Below are 25,854 nucleotides of genomic sequence, written 5' to 3'. Positions count from 1 at the left end.
GGGCCTGTCGTAGGGAGTCCTTCCTCTGCTGCTCTCTGTGCCACTTGCTTCTTTGTTTTCTCTCTTTGTTTAAGCTGGCTTGAGTTGGGGTTTTTGTGAATTGCAGCCAAGAGCACCCTAAACTAATGCATTGCATTTTTAAAAATATATATTTTATTGATTTTTTTTACAGAGAGGAAGGGAGAGGGATAGAGAGCTAGAAACATTGATGAGAGAGAAACATCGACCGGCTGCCTTCTGCACATCCCCTACCGAGCCAATGTACATGCCCTTGACCGGAATCAAACCTGGGATCTTTCAGTCCACAGAACGACGCTCTATCCACTGAGCCAAACTGGTTTCGGCGATACAGTGCATTTTTAACAAGTATCATAGGAGGTTACGACCCTGGTGTATAGAAATTCTGCCTAGGGTCAGATACCATCCCCTGGCAACCCCAAACTTCTCTGCATCCAGCCAAAGGCATCCTCATTCGCTGTTTATCTTTGCCCGGCCTTGGTAAGGTCCTGTGTGGTAATGACTGCCCTTGATGGAGGGTGATGTATAGCTCTGGACTGGCTGAGAGCAGTCTGATGACTAGTGCATGAGCCTCTTCAAGCAGTGAGAGCAGCAGCTGATTACTGATCATGTTTTCTTGTACAATTTTATGCATTGCATTCCAAAACCCCGGTTCTACCACATCGTTCAAATGCATCTATATTTCCACTTAAATAGCTTAAACTTCAGTGCCCAAGAAGCAGAAAAGAGGTTTGGGTGTTGAGGAAGGGAGGCTGGGAAAGGATTGTAGGTGGAGAACAGGAACCCCTGGGAGGAAGGAGGAGGGCAGGGGAACAGACCCTCATGGAAGGACCTGTGCTTCACACAGCGATGCAGCTGTGGCAGGATTGGAAGTGGGGATTCTCTTTCTAAATATCACATGAACCCAGGGAAGATGGCCTGGGAACGTAGATGCAGGATGGATCTGGGAAGGTTTCCAGACATTCAACAATTAGGGAATGTCCCACTGTGCTTGGCATTGCAGGCACAGAGCTGGAGGAACACCCTTGGATGGGGCACCAGACCCTCCGATGTGTCTCCTTGGATTCGCCCTGTCTATGTGCCTCTGGGCCTTGGACCACTTCCTCTTCCCCACCACAGCCAGCTCTGCATGGGCTCCTGCAGCTTCAAGAGGGCACTGCCTCACTGTCACACCCATGCCCCCACCCTGGGGCTTCTCAGACACTCTGTGTCTACCCTGGGGTCACCCAGATGTGTTAAGAGTTAAAACTCCATGGAGGGCAGGGGGACTTGCCCACTTCAAGCTGGAAACCAAACATGGAACTCCCTTCCCCTCCTCCTCACTACCCCTCTCAAGCTTGTCTTCAGTGGCCTTTGGAAGAGACACCTCCCCGATCCAGCAGTCGCCCTTCAAACCAGCTGGTGGCTGGCTGGCTCAGTAACGCCCTGGGCCCTGTGCATGCCCCCCTCCTCCTCTCCCTCCTGCATCCCTGGATAGAGGCCGCTGGCAGGCTCAGCTTTCCTGTAATCCAGGCTAAGTAAGACGAATGGCATGGGGTGGGCGAGGGCAAACCTTCATTTATTGTACAAATATTTATTGAGCCTCGACACAGGCCAGATCCTGTGCTCAATGTTAGGGAAACAGAAGTGACAAGACAGATGCTGTCTTTCCCCGTGAGGCTTATGTTGGGAAAAGAGAAATTAATTGTGTAATTAATGAACTGGAAACAAACATTCAACTTTACAGAGATGTGAGGTGACGACCCCTTTTGTGACACGAATACTTTCTCTACCTGAGGGCCGTTCATTGATTTGGGTGTTCACGTTGGGGCTCCATCTTAAAGCATCACAGAAAGCAGACTCTGCTCGAAAAGGGGACTGATGGTGTGGCCCCTTATACTCGAACTTTAAAGAGGAGAAGGAAGAGATGGACATAGAGTATTTGGATGATGCCAAACATGGGCCATTGCAGCTGGGGTCTGCAGCTAAGCATGACGAAGCCCTCGTGGGGAGCTGGGCCAGGGAAGAGGCACCCGCCACCCCTGTCACTCTGGGCCCTAATACTGGTCAGTACACACACTATCACGTGTACAGGAGTTTGAAATAGAACCTGGTGGTCAGTGTGCAAGCTTGGCTGGAGTCCAATTACTTACTACTTAAATAGTGGGTCTGGTTAATTAATCTCTGTCCCTAGTTACTTCATCTGTAAAATGGGGGTTTTCTTGAAATTTCTAGTTATATCTTAAAATTCATGTGACATTTTATATTTGACTCCATAAGTTGGTTTTAGCATGAAAAGTTTCCCCTGTTTATTTTGTGACTTAGGATATTCAGAGGACACTAGCTGGCACCGCAGTCCCTCTGCTCACCCCTGCCCCCACTCTCCCCTAATGGAGAAGCAGGACTCTCTCTCCCTATGTTGGCCAATATGTGGTAAGTGGAGCTAGAAGTGAATGGAAGAAACCTAATTTTGCCTCCACAGAAAGATCAACTCCTAGATGCTGAGTCTGCTTGGGAACAGCCCTCTCTCCAAGTTTTCCTTCCAATCATATAGATAACTCTTCTAGAGAAAATTTGGGGTGCAGCCATAGACCTCAGCAGTCTTAACCAACAAATAGACCTGACTCCCTCTGTCCTCTCTCTCTGTGGAGCATCCTCGCACACACGCACAACTGCTTGAATCTTCAAAGCCAGCAGGTCACTTGCTAACAGCCTTGCATCAGTCAGGAAAGGCCAATGCTATGTAACAAACAGTCCCTAATCCTCGGTGCCTGAACACAATAACACCTGATTTCTCACAGTCTGAAAAGAGTCTGCTGTTTTTCTTCAACTCAAAGTCCCAGCCTCTTCTACCTTGTGGTTCTGTCCACCTGTGTTCTGCACTGTTGGGATATGAACTCAATGGATCCTCCTAATAACCCTATCACGAAGTGCTACCATGATCAATCCCATCTTATAGATAAAGACACATTGCCAGCTTTTGAACAGTAAGGGTTTGATTCAAACCCAGGCTGAACCACTTCAGAACCCTACATTGAGCCACCCTGCTGTGCCTCCAGCCCCTTTACCTACCCCATCACATTTCTACTTATACTTTACCATGCTTTGGTGCCACTTAAAGTGATGCCTGGGTCACTGCCTGACCTACCACCTCTTATTCTGCCCCCTCCAGCACCTTCAGACAGAGGAACAGGCTTGTAAATCCTGGTGCCCACATTTGGTGTCATAAGTTTCACCTGGAAAAAGGTAAAATTCAGATTCCTAGAAAAAGGGGGTTTGACTCAGAGGTTTTAGGTGGAGCCTGAGGAATTTGCATGTCTAAGAGGCTCCTAACCTGACCATGATGTGGGCACTCCCGGAGGCTGAGATGAAGATGCCCTGTTTGAGAAAGGTCGGGTAGATGTAGGAATGTCCTTTTGCATGGTGAGGGGCTCACAGGCACAGCCTCCCTGTCTCTCAATCAAGCCCTTTGGGCTCCCCACAAGCATTTGTCTGGTAGATCTCCACTCCTAGGGAGCTGCTGGGACCAGATCTCTACCTCTTGGCTGCTTATCTGCCAACCCACAGGGTCAGGTCTCAGGGGGGTTAGCATATTTCAAGCTGCAAAGTTGAAATTCACTTTGAAGCAGCTTATCTTCTGGTCCATGTACCAAGCAGTGTTTCCATGGCAACCCTGCCACCGCATCATCTTTTGTTATCCCTTCCAACACCTCCTCTTCTGTTTATTACAAGTCTGTGTCCCGTTCTTTCTCAAATCCCTTCCCTGGAGACTCACCCCCTGCTAGTCTCTTTCCCGTCTGTGGTGATTATAAAATCTAAAAGGGCTAGTGTGTGGTTGGCCAACCACAGTCTTAACCCCTAGCTGCTATGTTGGTGCGTTAGCCCTGCTGTCAGTCGGGTAAATGTGCCTCTTCCAACCAGGCAGGAATGAGACACAGCTGGGAATAACAGCCAGGCCCAGTGCAAACCTTGTCTCTGCTGGTAGTCATTCCTTCAATCTTTTGTTCAGTATTTATTAAATCTCTAAGATGCGGTCAGCTGCGAAATAACACTGTCCAATCATTTTCCTCGTGGAGTGAGCATGGCCAGTGGAATAGGAAATAAGAAACCAGTAGATTAAAAAAGGCAATTTTAGATAGAAGTATAATTGAGACAGAGACAGATGGGAATGGGGTGAGGAGAAGGAAGAGTTGTGTCTACTAAGAATTTAAAGGCTTCTTAACCCCAAATTTGCAGGAAAAAATGTATCTAGAATTAATCGTCTTACCCATAGGTTTCCATTTAAACCTCACAACCTCATGAGGGAGGGGTCACTGTTATCCCACTTTATAGAGGAGAACACTGAGGCACAGAGGACATAAGTCTAAAGTCACACAATTAACTAGACACAGAGCCGGTATTTGAACCCAGGCATGAGACTGTGGAGCATAGAGGATTCCCAGATCATCCATGCACTTCCCTGTCTGAGTCAGACCAAGGAACCAAACATTCAATGGTATGTTCTCTTTCTAAGGTCTTGGGGATATTTAAGGAAAAGCATGCTGGGGTTGGGGGAAAATGTCCCACCTCCTATCCCAGCCATCCATTTATTCATTCCATCAGTCATGATTCAACATTGAGAACCTTTTATGTGATGGAGGCCATGAAAGACACTGGTCACTGGTCACTGCCCTCACACAATATATGGATAGGGAGGAGTGGGCAGTGGGGGGAATTAGTATAATAACTGCTATGATGGAGACCAGCAAAATATGAGACAGGGAGCATAGAAACACATTAAACTTTTCCTTGGGAGGATGCAGGGTGCAGTGTGTGTATTGGAGATAGGTGACTTTAAGGAAGATTCAGAGGCTCTGACTCTTGGTAGAGTGCCCCCCTGAAACCTGGGCAGCAGTTTGTCAGGTGGAAGGGTGAGAGAATGGCATTCTGGGTCAAGGCAGTGACTTGAAAGTCTATGGTATGTTCAGAGAACAGCAGGTGCAACTAAAGCTAAAAGCCCCCTGAGAAGAGGAAGGAAATGAGTGTTGCCATTATCCCAACATTTTCAGAGGAAACAGAATTAAAACAAAACTGAACTGGAAACCACAAAATAGCAAGATCCCATCTAAAGATTTACTTCTCATAGGTGATCCTGCATGGACTTCTTCAGTTACCATCGATAAGGCCACCATCGATAAGGCCACCATCCCTTGACTACTTCCTATGGACCAGATGCTCTTGAAAGTGCTACAGACTTCATTGTACTTAATCCTCACGCAACCCTATAAATAAGTGTCTAACACCTTCTTATTCTATACCCCAGCATACATAAATAAAAATATCTTAATTCTTTTCTCTACAGAGAAGGAAAGTAAGGCTCAGAGAGTTTGAAACTTGTCCAAGATTCCACAGCTAGTGTCAGACAGCTCTGGGCTCGAACCCAAGTTCATCCCTAAGCCAGTGTTGCTAACCACACTCTACATGATTCCCTGAGGCTGCATCTTGGATGCTAACCATAAGCAGGTAAAAATAAAAATGTCCAGATCATGGTTTTTTATTTGCTAGCAGGTGCCACATCAATAGTTTGATGACCTCATTCTTACTGCATCCAGGTGTCCTGGTTTTTTTTAATGAACTGCCTAGCTGTTTGGGCATCAGCTTTGCTACTGCTCAGATCTAAATCTGGGCTTGACATGCTTCATGCAGAAAATATGTTTCGTTTGTGACAGGAGTCAAAATGTCAACATTATGTTGTAACCTCAATGCTCGTCGTAAGCACTATTTCAAAGTTGGAATTTTTCAAAGGTCAAAGAAAACCTCTTTGATCAGTAATCTAGGGCTCAACCATAGCCTTCCCACCCCACCTACCCCATCCTTATTCTCCTATCTCCAGCCACCTTGGCAGGGCTATTGGCAATGGATTTGACTCAGAGCAAAGCCTCCTAGGCAGACTTTAACTTCCATAATTTCCACTCGCTGCCCTGCTCCCATTGTATTGATTTACTAGGGTCATAAAAGTCTTTCTGTTAAACTGAATCCATATTTCAGAGGGATATCTCAGCTCTACATCATCAATAACTCTGTCTGATGGGAACATACATGCTTAATATTGATCTCCATGGTCTTAACCAACAGAGTCCATTTGAATGCTTTAAGCATTTTTCTGTTTCTCCTTTGTTGGGGCTATGTTTTTAATGTGGAAAAGTCATTTTGGTACTAAAGGCTAACATATCTCGTTATATACCACTTTCCTTGACATTGAATTCAGGATCTTCTACCAGATCAGCTGTAGGATTTTTTGATTCTATGATGATCAGCTAATTGATGAAACCATTGACAAAGGCAACAAATGTTAACCTTTGTGTTATGCCAATATTTTTTAAAATATATTTTATTGATTTTTTACAGAGAGAAAGTGAGAATAGAGTCAGAAACATCGATGAGAGAGAAACATCAATCAGCTGCCTCCTGCACACCCCCTACTGGGGATGTGCCCGCAACCCAGGTACATGCCCTTGACCGGAATCGAACCTGGGACCTTTCAGTTCGTAGGCCGACACTCTATCCACTGAGCCAAACCAGCTTCAGCCAATATTTCTTAAATAATAGTTAAGTACTGACATTTAATTTTTTTTTTTTACCCATTTAAAAATCGGTTAGAGCACATTTAAGGTTATTTACATAATAATACTTCCTGCATTCTGATAAGCTTTCCTTAGTGGGAGAGAAAGGAGGTGAATTCTGTAGAACCCTTGGAGCACTTGAATATCATCCTCATTAAGGAAAATATGTCCTGAGAATCAATAACTGAAGACATCCACCCACTTATGTGCAGACACCTAAAGGCACATCAGTTTCTAACCTGGCAGGTCAGAAACAGCGAAGTTGTAGTGTGACTTAAAAACAGGATAATTACTATTTTATTATATTTTTCTTATATTTTGGTTTTAAGCCAAAATCCTCCAATTAAGCAACCCTCAGATTTCTAGTCAAACCGAACACAGAAGATATATAAATAAGGCCCTATGCCCTTGGGAAGTTTACCCTCCAATGATGGACACCATCTCATAAACCAAAAATATGAAGTGCTTATGCTACAGCTCTCCTACCTCTGCTTATGGCAGACATGACTAATCAACTAATGCATGCTTTCCTGCTGTGTTCAGATACAGCCTGCCCAGCTTAGAGCTCCAGGAAGCCACTACCAATGAGTAAGACTTGGTAAGCAAGTTAAAAGCTATATGCCTTACCTGATGCATACTTATAAAAGGATAAACACATATAGAAGGTAGTCTTAAAAGGCCAAATGTCTGGACTGTGTGCTACAGAGGCCTAAGAAGAAGCGTCTCATCATCAATGAGATCAAAGAAGGTTTCCTGGAGGAGGGGATTAAGCCCAACATTCAAAGACAAGTATGGATAGGAGATGGGGAGTTGCCTCAAATGGAGATTGGTAGCAGCAGGGGTACACGGAGCACACTTGGGGCATTGTGAGTCTGGCAAACCAGCCGAAGAAAAAGTTTGGAGGGGTTGGAGAAATAGATTTACAAAGGAATGGTGAGGCCAGACCATGAATGGCTTCGAATGCCTACCAAACAATTTTGAATTCTATCTTATAAACAGTGGAGGGATTGGCAGTTCATGAATCGGAGAATGACATGAGCAACACAGTATTTTCATAAATCCAAGTATCAGGTGCATGCAGGGGGAAGATGGAGGTAAGACGCCCAGCCAGAGGCATGGTGAGAGTATCCAGGTGAGAGGGAGCAAGGACCAGGCCAGGAGATACTTGTCAAGATAAAAAAGGGAAAGCAGCCATGCTGGTGACTCCTCCAAGGAAGATTCGACAGTGCTTAGAGATAGAGAAATGTGTAGGCAAAGGGAAGAATAAGAGAGCTGCATCAGAAACGTACGGCCATGATCACTGCTCAGGTCACCTCTTCTGAAAAAGCACAATCCCTGAGCATCACTGGATAACAGGCTGGGTCTTCCATGTGACTTTCGTGAGTGGTCAGCAAGGAGATTTCAAGGGACAGCCACTAAAGGGCTGCTTCTATCATCCTCCTCCCAGCTGTCATTTGAGCAGATTCAACGCTGGTGAGTATCAGCCATAGATGTAGCTGTTCCTTCTTTTAAATTAAATGCGAACCTACGCTATCTCCCTTCTGCATTATATGAGTCAACATTCCAACAGTTTACAAATGTCACAAACGTGCGATTTGGTCACTGAAGGTCAGTAACATCAGAGTATTTGGTTCCAAGGTACTACAAATGGGAACTATGTTTTCCTCAGCTCATTTCAAGCTTTTTGAGAACAATAATTGCACCTTCTTATCAGCTTGTGTGTCTGTTTGGCCAGAACGTATCAAGGCTTCAAGATGCACAGTGCCCCACACTGGAAGCCTGGATCCACTGGGAAAACAAAAGCAGTTTTGAAACCATCTGGCCTTGAGCAAACAGAGGCTTTGTCATTGTTGGTCCTGACCTTTGCCAGTTTGTACACATTCTCTGATGCACAGACTCTCCCTTCATTATGATTAATTATTAGGGTTTATAGTAACAGCTCACATGGCTTGAGTACCCTATCAATGAGAGTTTTGGAGTAGCAGACGGCACATTTAAAGTAGGTTACTGAGGGAAGTTTCATAAAGCAGAGGGAAAAGTAAAACAATGGGAATGAAGAGTAACCATCTAGTATGTAAGTCAAATCCTTTTACATTAGTTGTTTTCATGGCAATTTAATGATTAATGCCATTTCTTAATCCAGTAACCATTTCACGGACAGTTGTGATTAGTGCCGCCTCTTAAGGCTGCCTGTGGGAGTCACAGGGACTTGGTTTCTTCCCAACGGTGGCAGCAGCCAGAGTCACCCTTCTCTGCTCCCACGGAGGCCAAAGGCCCTGATGTGCCTCTGCTAGGGACAGGCTGTGCACTGAAGATGTCGCCTGGATTTCAGGCCGAGGCCCAGGGAACTAAAAACACACCAGTGGTGCCAACCCCACTTTCCAGACTCGGGGCCATGGGGACAACCAAGCTTGGGACAGTGCCCTGCCTGAGCCACCGGTGGGCTTCAGGGGTGACGGGTTTAAGGAATCTCCAGAAATGTTGACAATCAGAGCATTAATCACTTATTCCTTCTTGGGAGGCCCGGTGACCTCCCCTACACACCTAACATAGCTGTACACTTGTAATCATTAGTTGGACTGTATGAGAGCATCTCTACCCCTAGAACATGAGCTGCAGCAGGGCAGGGATGTTGTCTGCTCAGTCTCTGCGGTGTTCTCAGGGCTGACTCAGTGCCGTGCACATAGTAGGTGATCAAGAATAAGTTTTGCATGAATGAATATTCGAGAAATGCTCCCCTTCCCACACTTACAGAAACCTTTCATTCTTCATGTCTGGCATACTTTTAATGGGCTCTCTCTTTCCTACATAGTGAAAGTACAGTCGAGTCATTGCTTTGACAAAGAATAAATAAGGAAATGACTCACAGGTGCCTAAAATACACTCTGATTAGTAGTCAAGTGCGGAGTGTGCTGGGTGCTTCCAAAAGTGTAGTCGTCAACATTACCTCAGAGAACCTTATTATGATCATCTCTGTTTTATTGATGAGAAACGTGGGGCTCAGCAAGGTCAAGGTCACTTCGCTGGAAAGTGATGGAGACAAAATTCAAATTCAGGTTTGGGCTCTAAATCAAACGTGCTTCTTCTTATATCTCAATAGCTTGATCATAAAATGAACATTTTTATTTTAAGGGGTAATTTCCTCTTTTGAGCGGTCTCACAAAACCAAGATTGTTGTTATATAGAACTCATTCCGGTGGGTATCCAAAATCAAATTCAAGTCTACCATGCCGTGGTTACCAATGGGTTATGCCAGTCCTTTTCGGCTTCATCTCTGTGTGCTTTGTTTTGAGTGCCCTGCAAAGGGTGATGGTCGTATTGCCACTTAAAGGATCTGTTCCACTTGCATAGTAAGAAACGGGCTCAACAGATGACAGGATTGCAAGGAGCATGCCAAAAAGCCTTCCAGATCCTGCTGATATTTTCCTATAGCATTTCGTCTCTTGGTATACCATCACCGCCTTTGCTATATGTCTCTCTGACAGCCTTGCCCTTTCTTCCATGTGAAGTGACTTGTTGGCAATGAGATCACATTAGAAGGTTCTTGGGGTGCACTGTGAGAAAGGTGGAGGGGTTGACAGACAGATTGAGCTTCGAGCCACCTGAACTTATTCTGCCCATGCAACTCCTTCCAACTCTTCTTGTCGCCTGACCAAATGGCTTTAGTCAGCCTTTCTTTCCTTTTCGAATGCCATCCTTTCTGCAATGCTGTTCTTCACTTTATTTGAAAAGCCAGGTCTTCACTCTCCTGCCTCAATTACCTACTTCTCCCTCATGATGCCGTTCTTAGCATCAAGTCCCAAACTGTGTGGTTGGTAACACTTTTCCAAGTCAAATGTGGTTGTTGGGTATTATCTGACTGGCCTTGTGGCTAAAGGGGTTTTAAATTGTCCACAGGGTAGTCAAGCGATGGGAGATTCACAAGGAAGGAAACCAATAGAAAGGCTACCACGCCCTGCAGACTTGTCTTGATTCCTTGCTGTGCCATTAGGGGCAGGGGCCGAGATTCTCCAGCAAGTCCAGTGCCTTCTCCTTGTGATTTTTATCCTGGCTGCAAGCTGAGGCAACAGCCCCACGTATCCCTCCTCCCCATTCATCTATCCACCCATTCACTGGCTCCTGCTATCATTCAACCTCTTTCTCTTGCTATTTGCCAAGCTCAGTTTTCCTGTGGAGAAAGAGTATGTCTTGGACTTAATAAGTGGAGCGCGAGGGAGTCAGTGAACTATGTCAAAATATTCCAGGGCCTATGCCAGATGCACTAAAACTCAATTTCACAGAATTCCCATTGGACACCCTTCCCCTTTTTCTTATTCACATTCATATTCATATATACAACCACCCTCATTATCTGACTCTCATCTGTTCATGGAAATGTACTGGCCAGTGAATTTCAGACAGCAACCACTTGTATGCTATTACTTTAAACGGGAAAAGTCATAATGCATTCCAAGTCCGCCCCCAAGCCCCTATTAGCTTCCCAAAATTTTACTGTAGACCACTGTAATATCCTTAAACACCATGGAAACATCTCCCAGGAATTTTTATAAGATAAATCAATTAAAAACCCTTCACTTAATTAGCACTTAGGGAGCCCCTTCGTGGGAAGGTTTGAGTGTGTGTACAGAAAACTGACACAAGTTCAAAGCCCCACCCAGCATGGTCTTGACCTGGTAATGTCAATCCATGGGGAAATGATATTGAAGGAATAGTCAATATCGCCTCAATTGCACCAGGTTTGGAGAGCCCCCAGGTACCTGCGAGAGGCAGACGGGACCCATGGGTGGGAGGGAAGGTGACAGTGATAACATGCAACATATTTAAGGGATGGAGCAGCAGGTGTACATTTGCTAGGAGAATAGGGGAGCCAGAACTGCCACACATTCCACTCCCCTTCGGAGACTCGTGAGCCTTTGCATGGATGAAGCCTTTGCATGGATGTGCCCATGTGGACTCATTGTTATAGGCATTCAACACAGAGAGAAAATGTTCATTAAAAACTTGATACCAATGATTATTTAAAAAATGAGAGTTTTATTTTTTTAATTAAAAGCTTAGAAAATACCATTTCACACCCACTAGGATGGCTATAATAATAATTTAAAAAATAACAACTGCTGGCAAGGATGTGAAGAAACTGGAAACCTCCTACACTCCTGGTGGGAATGGAACATGGTGCGACCATTGTGGAAAGCAGTCTGGTAGTTTCTCAAACAGTCCAACATAGAGTCCCAGAAATCCACTCCTAGATACGTACTTGAAAGAACTGACAACAGATAAGCAAACACATGGGTAGGAGTGTACACAGCAGCACTAGCCACAATAACCAAAAGGTAGAATCAACTCATGCTCATCAACAAAACGAGTTCTCTCCATACAATGGGATATCATTCAGCTACAAAAAGAAAATATGAATACCTACTACCAAATGGATGAACCTTGAAAGCATTATGCTAAGTGAAAAAGAGCCAGACACTAAAGGTTGCATGTTTTATAATTCCAATGATGTGCAATGTCCAGAACAGGCAGATCCATACAGACACAAACTGGTGGCTGCCAGGGCCTGGAGGAGGCCAGAGGAATGGAAGTGTCTTCAGGGGTGATGACACTGTCTTAGGTCTAGATGGAGGTGGTGGCTGCACAGCAGTGTGATGTACTAAATGCCACTGGTTTGTATACTTTAAAATAGTTCACTTTGTGTGCAGTTTAGCTCCATTTTAAAAAAAAAAGCTTTGAAAACAACAGTAACTTTAATATCATCAGTACATAGGTCAGTGGCCCTCATCGGTGTGCATATTATGTGCTATTCACTGGCAACCCTAAGAATGAGAGATGGTCATGCTGCCCTGTCCTCACAGCACTGCTCAGCTCCTAGACTGTGTCTATGGCTTCTTTTATGGAGTCAACCTATCTCATATTTGAACTTCCTCCTTTCCTGTTGCCTTCTATTTGTCCAACATTATTGTCTTTCCCTAACAATTCTGCCTTCTCATGATATGCCTGAAGTGTTACTACCCCTCACATAGGCATTAATAAATGTTTGATGCCTGAATGAGTGAACTTGTCCATCGTGTACAATGCCCTGGTTGCTCAGGGCCCTGCCCACCTATTTAGTCTCATCATACACCAGCTTCCTCTTGCTCTCTGCTCTTAGGTGCACTGGCCTTTCCCTAGACCCTCTTCGGTGCTAGGCTTTATCCTGCCACAGGGCCTTTGCACAGGCCCCTTCCCCTCTCTGAAGAATCTCACACTCCACCCCATTGACCTGATTAACTTCTCCAGCTCCAGCTCTCAGCTTGGCCATCACTCTCTCCGGGCAGCCTTTCCCTGACCTTGACTGGGTCAATTCCATCTCACACTCTCATACATCACACATTTTCATTTTTCATGCTCTTCTTCTATTAACTCTGGTTGCCCTCACTACACCCTAAGTTTCATGGGGACTAAAAAAGGATCACTGAGTCATTGAGAAGAGGGCAGTTCCACACCCCCAAGCACAGTTCTGACACATCATATATGTTCAATAAACATAACTGAGGGGAGAGGAAGGAAGATAGCTACCCTTTTCCCCTGCTTTCCTTTAGGAATCTATAAACATTATTTCTCATGGAATGTGTTAAGGGGGCCCTTTGTCTGAATAAGCATGTTGACTGTGACATAAACATACAGAATCCCTTAGTTGTTAACGCTTGTCTCTGTGAAGCTATTCTTCTCCATCCTCCGAGCAGGGTTTCCCAACGTGTGTTAGTAAGAAATAAGCTCCAGGGGCAGTGAACACAGTTTCGCTCAGGTGGAAGTGGGAGATGAACTGTTACTGGTGACGGGGAGGTTGTTGGTCAAATAGCGTGGACAGTACAGGGATCACCTCTGCTCACTGTGATTTGTCCTGCTGGTCCCAGACTCTGGATGGTCTGTTGCTCTTTATTTATTTCCTTCTGGGTCTGCTGCTTCCCCACCCCTCTGGTCTCTCCCTTTCCTTCCGACGTTGCCGTAAGCCCCCCTCTGATTCCTTTTTCTTGTGTTTTCCACTGTGGTCCAACGGCCTCTCTATCCCTTCCTGCACCACAGGTGCTTGATGGTAACCTGGGTCAGTATCTGAGCATCTGCACGTTTCTGAGGATGCAGCAATGTTTTCTGCTGGCGTTCACAAAGGGTGCTAGCGAAGCATCAATCCCATGAAGAGTCAGCCACACACCCGAGTTATCTGTACGCTGTGCCAGAGGAGATGTGGGAAGGGAAGATGTGATAGGGATTAATGAACACAGACATAGGGGCTGCATTGTGTTTCCAAGAGCCTCGTGTTTCCAGTGGGTATGTGCTCACTTCCTTGAAATAATCTATGCTAATTTCTCGATGAAAAATTCATACAGTCTTCCATGTTGCTAAGCAACCAGCCCAAACATGTCTACTATATAAATGTCTCTGGAAGGCCCTGGGTTGCACCCAGTGCCTGAAGCCTGGTGGGTAAGAGGCAGCAAAGCAATCCAAAGCTTCTAAGAAAGGTTTCTGAAGCTTGTAGGGATGCAATTAATACGGTTAAAGTGCTTAGTACAGTGCCGGACACATAAAAGGAACTCAATAAATGTGAGCTATACTATCACTACTTTGTATTTCTCTATGGAAATGGGATCTATTTCTTGTTTGTTTGTTTAAATGAATAGAAGACTACTGGCCAGAAGACCAGCTGAGGAATGAATCCTTTTAAAGGGTAAGACTCCATGGAGGTGAGACCTCACAGCAGCCCAGAGTCAAGTTAGTTCCAAGAATGAGGTTTGCAATTCATGGAGCCTCCTGGGATACCTGAGTTGCAGGGGAGGCCTCAGCAGAGCAGCCACCCAAAACGGCGAAAGTTCTACTGGCTTCATTATCTGTCTCCCCACTTATCAGAAAGAACATATGCCTGTCTTTTCATTGCTGTATCACAGTGCTTAACATTAACCTTTAATGCTCATTAACTTTTAATGAATGAACTTATTATTAGCTAATGAAATGCAGCATCTGGGCTCTGGTCCATCCTCACAATGAGGAGTGAGGAGTAGGAGTTCAGACAAGTGGTCCGAATGTTGCTCCAATGGTCTAAGGGAGCAGAGAATAGGCGGGAGGGTTGATAGGGCCACACACATGTCCATGAGACCCCATCCCCGGGCGGAGCAGCGGAAAGCAGCCAGGCCAGGGACATAGTGTGTGACTAACCACAAAAAGGAGGGCCATGGCTTCAGATTATGGCCCCAAAGTCCTCCTGGTGATAAAAATATTGGTTGATACGAAATTAATGTTGACAAACATTATGTCACAGAGTGATGAAATTTAACAAATGCTATATTGAAGTGTAACTCCCTAGAGAGAAGTACAATCATAAAAGTAGAGCAGTTCTTTCATAAAGTGAACACACTCCTGCGTAATCAGTTCCTGGGTCAAGAGGCGGAGTTTATAAACAAAAGCCCAGAAGCACTTTCCCATCCCCAGCCATGACCAGCCCCCAATCATAGCACCTTAAATAAATTGGCTTGATTTCAAGTCTTGTGGAAATGGAAACTTAAAAATATGCACTCCTTGGTGTCTTCCCTTTCTTATTTGGTGGGTGTCACAATATGATGATGATGTAAGTCAAATACGTTGAAGAGTTACCATGTGCCTAGCCTCGCACTAAACAGTGTCAGGGATACAACAAAAATGAAAGGTACACTTCCTGACTTTGGAGAAAAAGACTCCACTATACATAGTAAATTGTTTAATACAAGTTTAGCACTTATTTATATTATTTCACAAAAACCTGGAAGCAATATATTAGTGTTTGCTACAACATGAATGCTTGTGTCCCCTAAAATTCCTATGTTGAAACCTAACCTCCATGTGGTGCAGAGGTGGGGCCTTTAGGAAGTAACTGGCCCTGAGGGTGGAGCCCTCAGAAATGGGATTAGTGCCCTCATAAGAGCAGCTCAAGAGAGCTCCCTTGCCCCTTCTGCCATATGAGAGAGGTTACAGTGAAAAGTCCAGAAAGCAGGCTGTCACCCAACACCAACTCTGTAAGAGCTTTGATCTTGGACCCCCCAGCCTCCAGAACTGAGAAATCCATTTATGTTGCTGATAAGTCATCCAATCTGTGGTCTTTTGTTTTAGCGGTTCAAACGGACTCACACAGTGTTGGAGTCCCTCGTTCAGGCATCAATTGCAGGGGTTCTTTTTCCCCAGCCTTACAAAGGGTTCAGCATTCCGGAGAAAGGGCTGTGCATAGATGATTAAGAAGGAATCCGGGGACAAAAGATAATTTTGAAAGGCATTGGGGGTCAGAGGAGCTTCCAGCTGAAGGAGCTAGAAGACTCTACCCTTGACCAAGGAACCCTGCTTTTATTAAACACAATTTGTCCCAAAGCAAGGTGGAAATATATATATTTTAAAGGGTATGGTATCAAAGGGTTTACAGAGGTTGTCAGTTTCGAGAATAGCCTACAGCTGTTCAGGTGTTTGGCCAACAAGAGGCAATAAAATGCCTTGAGCTGGCTGGCAGTTAACAATCATCCTATTCAGGTTTGGGGAAGATGCTTTGTAGCCGTTTCCAACAGGTAACCTACATGTGACTCAACCCTGTTGAGATCCCCAAGCTCTGCCTCCTTGCTCAAGCTGACCCATCACATGCCTGCACCATAACCAAGCTTTGGAAGCTGCGCTGACCAGAGTGGGGGAGTTCCTGCCGGACCCTGAGGGGGTGTCGTTGTGACACTGAGTTCCTATGCCTCCCAACAGACTGCCCGTGGCGAGGCTGAGGGATTGTCTGAGGAGGTAGAATGAAGGGTCCAGAATGCGTATTTCAGAAAAGCAAAGAACCACTGACGCCGGCTGAAGGCATGAACGGCAATGCCTGACCAGGGGCTTCCACCGTCTCCCACCTCCTCACAGAATTCTGGCCTCCTTTTCATCGGTGGATTCCTTCCGCTGCCTGGAGGAGCCTGGGAACACTTGTTCCAAATGTTTGAAAAAGCTGAATATAACAGATATGAGGCTTCAGAGGGACATCTAATAACACCAATGGGTGAAGCAGTTCTGTGTGTGCCTCCTTATTCATTCAGTAAGTAATAGGACCGAGCGGGAGATTTAATAAGTACCGTGATTTAGAATTAGACATGCGCATCATGACATTGTGAAGTGTCTGCAGCAGCCACAGTGTGCTCCGAAGCTGTCTGTGGTCTCCTGGGGACGAAGTCACTGAGACTGTTACTGCTCCTGTGTTATGCTGTTTATATTCCTACTCACAGGAGGTGCTAGCTTTCAGTTAGAGGTTAGTGAAAATAACGTGTAATGTTAAAATTCTATCACAGACCCCTTGTGAGGGGGCGGGAAGGAATGTCTAGGGACCTGAGGTGAAGAACTCCTGGAGAACCTCAACTTTCTTCTCCCATCACTACAAACTGCAGCTTCCTCCAACCACTCGGGGCCAGACATGAGATTCCCAGGCATGGCCTGCCAATCTAAGGGCATTTCCCAGCAAGCACAACCACAGACTATGGAGACATGGCAGTCACTCCGTATCCTTCACACATCCCAAGACTCAGGGACTATGGGAATCGAGAACCTTCTACCCAGCCCCATGCCGTCTCTTCAAAGAACATCCTCAGAAAGCCTTCCCCGACCCCTCCCCCCTTGTCAACATGTGCCATGTCCACTACCCTGCTGTCACCTGCCACCCCAGCACCACCTCTGTCCTTTTCTCTGAAATGTCAACTGTGCTGTCTTTTGTCTGTTTACTCCATCTGGGTCATGGCTGACTCAGCCTGAGCACTGTGGCAGGCGGACTAACACTGAACTCTCAGCTTCACCACATTCACACCCGGAGGTTCAGCCCCAGCTTGCCACAATCCCTGTCACATGGAAGGGAACCAGGTGAGGGGGTGTGGATGGATGATGGGTCTCATGTACCCAACAACGTTTCATGTGCCCCCGCTGAGCTAGCACCGGTTGGCAAAGGCCTGGCGCCTGCATGCACGTGTGGAGAAATCACTCAGACACTATCGCACAGGGCTGGACACTGAGATGCATTTATTCGTCAACAGTTTTCTATTGAGCACCTACTGGGTTCCAGATGCGAAGTAGGTGCTGGAAAGAAACATGTAAGTAAGCAGAGATGAAAGATCGCACCCAATTGTCATAAGTGCCATAAAAGAATGTGGACGGGACATAGGCAATAGGGTGGTGGGGGAGTGCTTTATGACACGTGGCAGTGGATAAAGTCCCCCCTGAGAACGCAACATTTGAACAGGAAGAGACTTACGGAGAACATGGAGCCATCTGTGTGAAACGCCAGAGGGAAGCAGGAGGAGTTGGTGTCTTTACGAGGGATCACAATTCCAGACTGCCCATGCGAGGAGGAGCTGGCACGAGTTTGGCTGGGGAGGTGGCTGCCAGCTCCAGCCTAAGGAGTGGCGGGGAATGCTAACAGCATAGACTCCCAAATCCAGCTCTAAAACTTCTCTAGCCGTGTGACCTTGGGGAAGTCACTTACCCTATCTGAGCCTTAGCTTCCTCATCTTTATACTGAACATATAAACATATATTAAACATATATGTCCTTCATTGAGCTGTTGAATGCCTTAAGCGGAAAGCCCTTAGAACAGTGCCTAGTGCACAGTACGTGCCCTGCAGGGAGCTGCTCTGACGTGCTCCACACTCGGTGAGCAGTGGCAGGGGATGGACAGCTGGGAGAGATTGTTGGCCATGGTGTGGGTCATCAACAAAATGGAAGAGCTGGAAGGGATCCCAGGGCTCATTCACCACAACCCCTTCCAGTGGTCCTCTCTGAGAAGGGGAGGGGTTGTAGCCTGCAGAGCCACCCCTGCGAAAGGCAGAAGAATGGCTGCCCTTTAGGATGCTGGGCAGGAGAAGGTTGACAGGCAGGTTGAGAGGCAGCAGGCCACAACTCCTGGAGAAGGGCACATCATCCCCTGCTCCCCGCTGCCCCGGGAGGGAGCCCACTCCTGCCATTTCCAGGTGATTTCCGGGGTCACACCCGCTGCCCGGCTGGCTCCTATTCCTGCCAGTGTCTTGTCACTTTTATTGGAATGTCAGTGCCTCAAGGACAGCAGCCATTTCCTCCTACTTCCACTATACAGTGACTGACACGGGCCCCAGGCAGCTACGACTCAGAGCTTCTGAATAATTGATGGAAAGGGACGTGGAAAGGTAGCATGGTAGTGCCACTCCTGACTCTAAGCTCTAGAAGGAATCTAAGGGCCTTGGGAGTCCTTAAGTCATGGCCCTGCCCAGGCCAGCCTTCCTCAACACTCCAGCCAGCCAGACTCTCTCCTCCCATCCCCAGAGGACATTTTGTTCTCCCACCTTGGGATGCATCCCGGGTTCACAGCCTATATGGGGAGCCCCTTTCAAACCCCTTCCCAAAGGGCCTTCGGAAACAAGCCAGTGCAGAGGATAAAAGCCCTTCTGTCTCCAGGGACATCTTCGGATACATCTGGAAGGCCATGGAGGGGGGGGGGGGGGACCAACAGCAAGCCCCTCAGGCTGGGCTGGAGCTGAGGGCTGCTGGGTGAGGCCAGATTCCTCAGGCCTCTCCACATTCGCACTCCTGGTCCAGCTGACCCTTCTGCAGGCCCCCCCTTCCACCCCACCTGTGCAGCAGCCCCTCCCCTCTGGTTTGGGGTGATTTCCCTACATCAGCCAATGATCCTCCCTCCCACCACCTGCTCTTCCCTCTCACTGTCCCTTTCCTCCTCTCCCCAATTCTGCAAGCTTCTCCTTCCCCACATTTCCTCTGTCTCCTTCCCACCTTCCCACAGCCCCTCCCATCTTTCCTTCAGACTCCCTCTCCTCCTGCCCCCACGCTCCCCTCAAGCCCTCCACATTCCACTCCCAGCCCCAATTCCTATCCAAGTCCCCTTTTCCACTCCTTCCCCTTCCCTCCCCGCTAGCCCTGGCTGTCCCCATTCCTGTTCCTCTTTGTCCCCCAAGTCCAAGTCTCTCACAGCCTTATTACAACCCTCTGCCTGACCTGCTCCCTGCCCAGCGCGGTGGCGCAAAGCAGAACCCTGACTCCAGCTCCCACACCGCAGGTCCCTGCGCTGCACCCAGAGCCCCATCTCTCCCGGGGAGGCCCGGGCGCCGCGCGCTCACCTGTTGGGCGGGCTGGAGGACGCCGGGCCTCGCCTTCTCCGGGTCAGGGTCCCGGTCCCGCTGCAGCACCCCCTTCTTGGGGTGCATGTGCCGACACAGGCAGGTGACCCCGCACAGAGCTAGGATGCTGGTGGCCGTGCCCAGCGTGGCGCCCAGCGCGATCACGGGCACCGACAGCACCATGGTGCCCGCTCCCTGCCGGCGCGGGCTCAGTCCGCCCGCCCGGCCGCCCACCGCCCTGCCGCCCGCCACCAGGCAGCTCCGGCTCCCTCCGCGCCAGCAGCGCTCCTGCCACCGGAGGGCGGGGCGGGGAGGCGGCGGCGAGGACGTCAGAGGAGGGGCCAACGGAGCCCGCACTCAGCTCCGCGTTGACGCGAGCGCCTTTCCCGCCAGCACGTGACCGAACCCCCCACCCCAGCCGCCGGAGCCTGCAGGTGGCAGAAAGCTCAGGACGGTGTCAGCCTCTCCTGGCGCCTGATGCGTGAAGGCATAGTGCCCGGGAAGGGGCAGGCTCCCTGCTGCGGTGAGAACAGCGCCCAACGCGGCCCTGGCTCCTTCTGGGTAGGTGCCCTGGCCCCATGTTCACTCTGGTGAGGACCTAAGCACACACAGCTGGAGGCCCGTCGCAAGAACTTGCATTTGTCAGGTGTTTGCTACCGGGAGAGGCAAGTGGTGGATGGGGGGCATTGGTTCTGGTGAAGGCGATTGGACTGGTTCTGGTAACACTGCATCTCCTTTAGCACCAACCAACCCGCAGTTCACCTTTGTTACCTGCTGTGATCAGCAGTCCACTCACTGATGAGGAGACTGAGGCCCAGAGAGGAGGTGGGGCAGCTAGAAAACTCCTGTCTTCCTGAACCTCTAACCTCAGGTTTGCGGGTTCAGGTCCACCCCTTCTCCTCAGAGGAAGGATTTGTCTCAGGAGGACAATGCACATCCAGTGCAAGCAGTCAGGAGTGCACACTTGAGCGGAGGGGGAGAGAAAAGGGATGCTTTGTGGGGAGATTAGGACTGCGGGCATGAGGAGGATTGTCTTAGACACCAGGGCAGAGATGGGCTGCGCGGTGTTTTTCATCACGTGGAGTGGCTGGTTCTGCAAGTCTTTGCAGTGAGTGGCTGCCATCTGGGCGCGCTGGGCACCTGTGCTGTGGGCGCGCTGGGCACCTGTGCTGTGGGCGTGCTGGGCACGTGTGAGAAGGCAACGCCATCCACAACTAGGCTTTCAATTTCCCACGAAGCTGATGACTCCCCAAACTGATAGCTTCAGCCAGACCTTTCCGGCTGAGCAGCAGCGGTGACCACCTGGTGCCTCCCGGTTCTCCAGGGACCTCCCCCTGCCTAATAAATTACTGCCAGGGTTAGGGGTGCACCCCCCCCCACACACACACACAGCTGAAAATCCTCATGAACATTTGACTCCCCTAAAGCTTTATTCCCAAATAGCCTACTAGCAGCCTTACCATTCACATAAACGATCAACACGTGTTTTGTATGTTACATGTCCTATGTACTACACTCTTACAATAAAGTCAGCTAGAAAAAGTAAAATGTTACTGAGAAAATTGTAAGGAAGAGAAAGTGCACTTATTGAAAAACATACATGTATGTGGACCCACGAAGTTCAGCAGTCCAAACTCATGTCGTTCAAGGGGCCACTGTATTTTGTTTCTTCTAATGATTTTGTGGGCTGAGTGGGATCAGCGGGGCGGTTTTCCTGCTGCACTTGGTGTCTTCTTGGACCACAGCCTGCTGGGCTGGAATGTCCAAGATGGCAGGCCACACGGGAGCAGTGGTGCTGACTGCCACAGAGCACAAGTGGGCCGTGGGCCGTGGGCTGTTGCACTTTGATCCTCGCCCAGGTGGCTAGAGCGTCTAACAGTCTGTCAGCCAGGTTCCAAGTGGAAGCAGGGGCTGAATGTTCTCTTGAGGTTTGTGTTCAGAAGTTTTAGATCATGGTTTCTTTGGTCAAAGCAATAGTCTCCCTCTAATCCTTTCCCTACAGGAATCTAAAATGGAATTTTCTGAAATGCAAAGCTGACATATAAGCCGTCAGAAATTCTCCAGAGATAAACTCAAGAGCCTCCAGTTAGATCCAAAGCTCTTTGTGGCGTGGTCCCTGCCAATCCCTTCTGACTCCCCTCTGCACACTTCCCAGCATGCTCTAGAGCCCTAGCCACTCCCAGGGACTGGGGTTTTATTCAGTGAATTAGTGTCTTTAGAGCCAGCCATGGGTGCATACAGCAGGCACTCAGTAACGGCTGAAAGGGTGAATGACTCACATGATAATCTCATGCAAGACTTCCAGTGAGTTGGAAGGAATCCCATTTGCTAAATAGCTCCATTTGATTAAATTGATTCTTCCAAATATTTATTTTGTGCCTGCTGTATGCCAGGCACATTTGCCTACTGAGCTGCATTTGCTGCCAACTGTGAAGCCAAAGCGCCTCAGTCCCTGGTGGTAGACGTAGCATTCTCTCTCATAAGAGCTTCCCTGGGAGGTTTTCTTGGCTCCAGGGCCAGGCAATGCAAAGTGTTCTGGGGGAATAAGAGGTTTAATTAATGTTGTCAGTCCAGATCTCCCATGCCTGAGCTGATCCTCTGGGAGACCTCAGTGCCATGTAGCAGGATCCAGGGTGGGGTGAGGGGAAGGACGAAGAGCACTTAATATCAGACATTGTCTGATAGGGATCAGACAGCTGTCATGTGGTCCATTGTTACTATGGTTACTAGGATGACAGTTACTATCAGTGCCCTTCATCTTTAACAGGAAGAAGGACCCCAGCCCAAGAACAGCTTGCTTTTTGCCTCTTTTACACACAGTGAACCCGTGGCAAGGCTAGGGTAGACCTCGGGACATTTGAACCCAGTTAAGTCATCAGAATTCTAGGTCACCTTGGCTACATCAGAGATGCAATTGTTGCCTCTTGGTTATTGAAATTCAGGCAGTAGCTCTTAATGACAGCTCTCTAAGAAAAGGCATCAGGGGGTCCCTTTGAAAAACTAGGTTATCTTTATTGAGAAAGGCTGTTGACAGAATCAGCCAAGTGGAACAGTTGAGACAGTCTAAGGAGGAGGAGGCCTGAAAATAATTGGAAATGCTGTGGCCACGAAGGGCAGACAGAGCAGAAAGATTGGGGAACCTTCTGATAAAATGTCACCATTGTTATTTAGATCAATAATTTGTTTACTGAATGATTAAATAACCTGGGTAGTCACTCTGAATTTCCAAGATATTTAAAAACTTTTATCTGAAGAAAGTGTTTCAAATATACAAGGTTCTCTTATTAGCAAACATTTACATCTGCCTGCATATCATGCTAGTCAGGAAGAAAAAAAAAATACACAAGCAGACCTGAATTTTAACATGGGGAGGATTTCAGAGATCACTTTCATTTTACCAATAGGGAAACAGGCCCACAGAGATTGTGGCTTGCCAAAGGACAGGAGTGAATGGTAGAGCTGGGAATGTCTTGTAGGTCAGGGTAGATTGTGTTCTGCTACAGGAACATCCTCAAACTCTCAGGGGTTAACTCAGTAATAAGTGTATCTTGCTCCTATCACAGTTTAAGGAAGGTCTGGGACTCCCATGGGCATCTCATCTTATCTCAGGAATTTGGACTTCTGCTGTCTTGTGTCCCCTCTCCTCCCTGCCATGCAAACTGAAGAGAGAGCACGTTGAGGACCACTTGGGCGTGGCTGCAAACAGAGTTCATAGTTTCCACCCCATCGCATTGGTCAGAATTCGGTAACAAAACAAATCTAACAAAAGAAACCGGGAAATATAGAGAAACATGAGCAAAAGCGGCCTCTGCCTCAGAAGCCAACAGTGAGGACTCCTTACCTAGTGCATGTTTCTAACGCATCCATGAAGTCAATAAGGTTCCTGAGTTTCTCCCATGCACGAAGCACTGTGCTGAGTGAAGCAAACATTGTGAGCAAAACCAGGCATGATCTCTCTCGTCACGCAGTTTACATTCCCATGGAGAAGATGGACAGTAATCATTCATCACACTAATACATGTGACATTACCACTGTGATACTAGCCAAGAAGAACGGGTTCAGGGCTGGGATTTAACTTCTTCTGACACCAAGGAAGGCTTCTCAGAGGAGGTAGCAATTGGACTGGGGTCTAAGAGAATAACATTAACTCAGCAAAGAAGAAAAAGAGAGTATCCCAGGCCAAGATGCAGGATGTGCACGGACCCTGTGCTGGACCTGCACAGTAGGCGCGGGCAGCAGTGTGCTGCAACCAGCTCTAAGGGGGATGGATTTTTAGCATTTGTTGATTTCTCTGGTGTAAATAAATTGACACAACAGTCAATTTCCAGCTACCAACAAATTCTTGAATATTTACCTATTGGCTCTGTCAGCTGGTAGGAGCCAGCTCAGCACACAAGTGAAAGAAACTAGTGTGAGATGAGCCTGAAGGACAGGCAGGAGCCAGATCACAGGGCTGTAGGCCATAATGGAAGACCATTGGGTGTTTTTAGACGTGTTGGGTATGATCAGATTTGTGTCTTGAAAAGACCCCCTTGGGCTCTAACTGGTTTGGCTTAGTGGACAGATTCGATTCCGGTCAAGGGCATGTACCTTGGTTGCGGGCACATCCCCAGTAGGAGGTATGTAGGAGGCGGCTCATCAATGTTTCTCTCTCATCAGTGTTTCTAACTCTCTATCCCTCTCCCTTCCTTTCTGTAAAAAAAAAAAATAAAATCAATAATATATATATATATATTTAAGAAAAGAAACTTTTTTTTTTTTTTAAAAGACTCCCTTGGCTTCAGTATTGAGAACATATTTTGAAGAGGAACAAAGTGGACACTGGTGGACTAGAGAGGAGGTCAGAGTAGGCCTCCAGGAGAGGGATGCCACACTTCCCTGAAGACATGGATAGCTATATGACGAGCTGAAATTGTTGCTGGCATGAGGACAGGACAGGTGTGGTGGGCAAGTCCCTTTCTTTCTCTGCTGACCTCCACTTTTCAGCTCTGTGCTATCTCTCTCATTTGATGACTCTGTGGTTCTCCGACCTGGGCACTGCTAATGGGAGGTTCCCCAAGTCCTGGGCCTTCCCAAACGCAGAGTGTGAAGGAGGAAGCTGCCCCAGATAAAGAAAGGGGTGGGTATCCTAGGTCCCCAACAGAGTGACGCAGACCCAGGAATGCTGAAACACTGGCCATAGGGCCAGGAGAGAAGGTGCTCAGATGAGGCCCCAGAGTGAGGCCATTGTAACCCTAACCCACAGCTGTCCATCTCAGAAGCAGAGCTGCACAGACACGTGACTAAGCCACTGCAAGTGGAACCACCCAGCTGAGCCTCCAAAGAGCCAACCACAGAATTAGATGGATTTAAATACTAAGTGATAGTCCGGCTGTCAGAGGATTACTGTGAGTATATTCAAGGCACCCAGGAGTAGGCCTGGTACCCAGAAGCTGCACAATGAATGGCTTTGATTATTGTCCTGAGTTCCGAAAGGCAGCCTCACCAAGCATTTCCAGTAATGCCTAGTGGGTACACGAGCCCATTAGTAATTGTATACAGATCAATCTTGGGGACCCCAATACTAAAGAATAGCGAAGCAGCTCTCTGATCCAACCTCCTCTGAACTAACTTTCCAGACTGGCCCGTGCTCTCCATTCCTGGTGCCCACAGCCAATGAGGCCTCAGGGCCAGCAGGCTCCTCTCTAGTGGCCTTCAGCCTTTCTCTCCTTCCAGTTTGGTTATGTGCTCACTTAAGGCTCATTGTGTTTGTCTCCAAGGCTTCTTATACCAGGAAATTTCATGGTTCGATTATATATTTTCATTAGCTAATATGTCAACTAATGACCTAGAAGTACAAAGGAGAGTGAGTTCTATAAAAACTAAGGGGAGCACTTTGGAAAGACCCAGAAAAGTATGTTGCTGTTAGAACTTGTGTTAAAAAGGTCTGAGCAAGTGATCTGTGAAAGGTTGGGAAGAATCATAAAATTCTAGGACCCGGCCATCAGATTGCTAGGCAGTTGTCTCTACGGTCTCCTCCAGCCACTAGATTGGTAGGCAGGTTTCTCGAAGGTCTCCTCTGCTGTAAAGAAAGTGAGACTGGATGTCACCGTGGTGTGTACAGAGGAAAAGGTGCTTAGAAGTGCTTCCTGCCAG

At 47.5% G+C, this 25,854-nt stretch overlaps 1 protein-coding gene across 1 annotated transcript in view; it reads right to left on the bottom strand.

Moving 5' to 3' along the window:
* The window catches only part of SYT13 (synaptotagmin 13), a 35,107-nt gene extending 14,934 nt beyond the window's left edge, over positions 1 to 20,173 (bottom strand). Inside the window, exon 1 of the mRNA XM_084894709.1 lies at positions 19,719 to 20,173. Within this exon, the coding sequence (XP_084750835.1) occupies positions 19,719 to 19,901 (183 nt within the window). The 5' untranslated portion in view covers positions 19,902 to 20,173. The remainder of the gene's footprint in view (positions 1 to 19,718) is intronic.
* Between the last annotated feature and the right edge of the window lie 5,681 nt (positions 20,174 to 25,854).

The sequence above is a fragment of the Pipistrellus hanaki genome (genome assembly GCF_964339955.1).
Source record: "Pipistrellus hanaki genome assembly, chromosome: 9".
Taxonomy (NCBI): Eukaryota; Metazoa; Chordata; class Mammalia; order Chiroptera; family Vespertilionidae; genus Pipistrellus; species Pipistrellus hanaki.
This window is presented reverse-complemented; position numbering and strand designations above follow the sequence as displayed.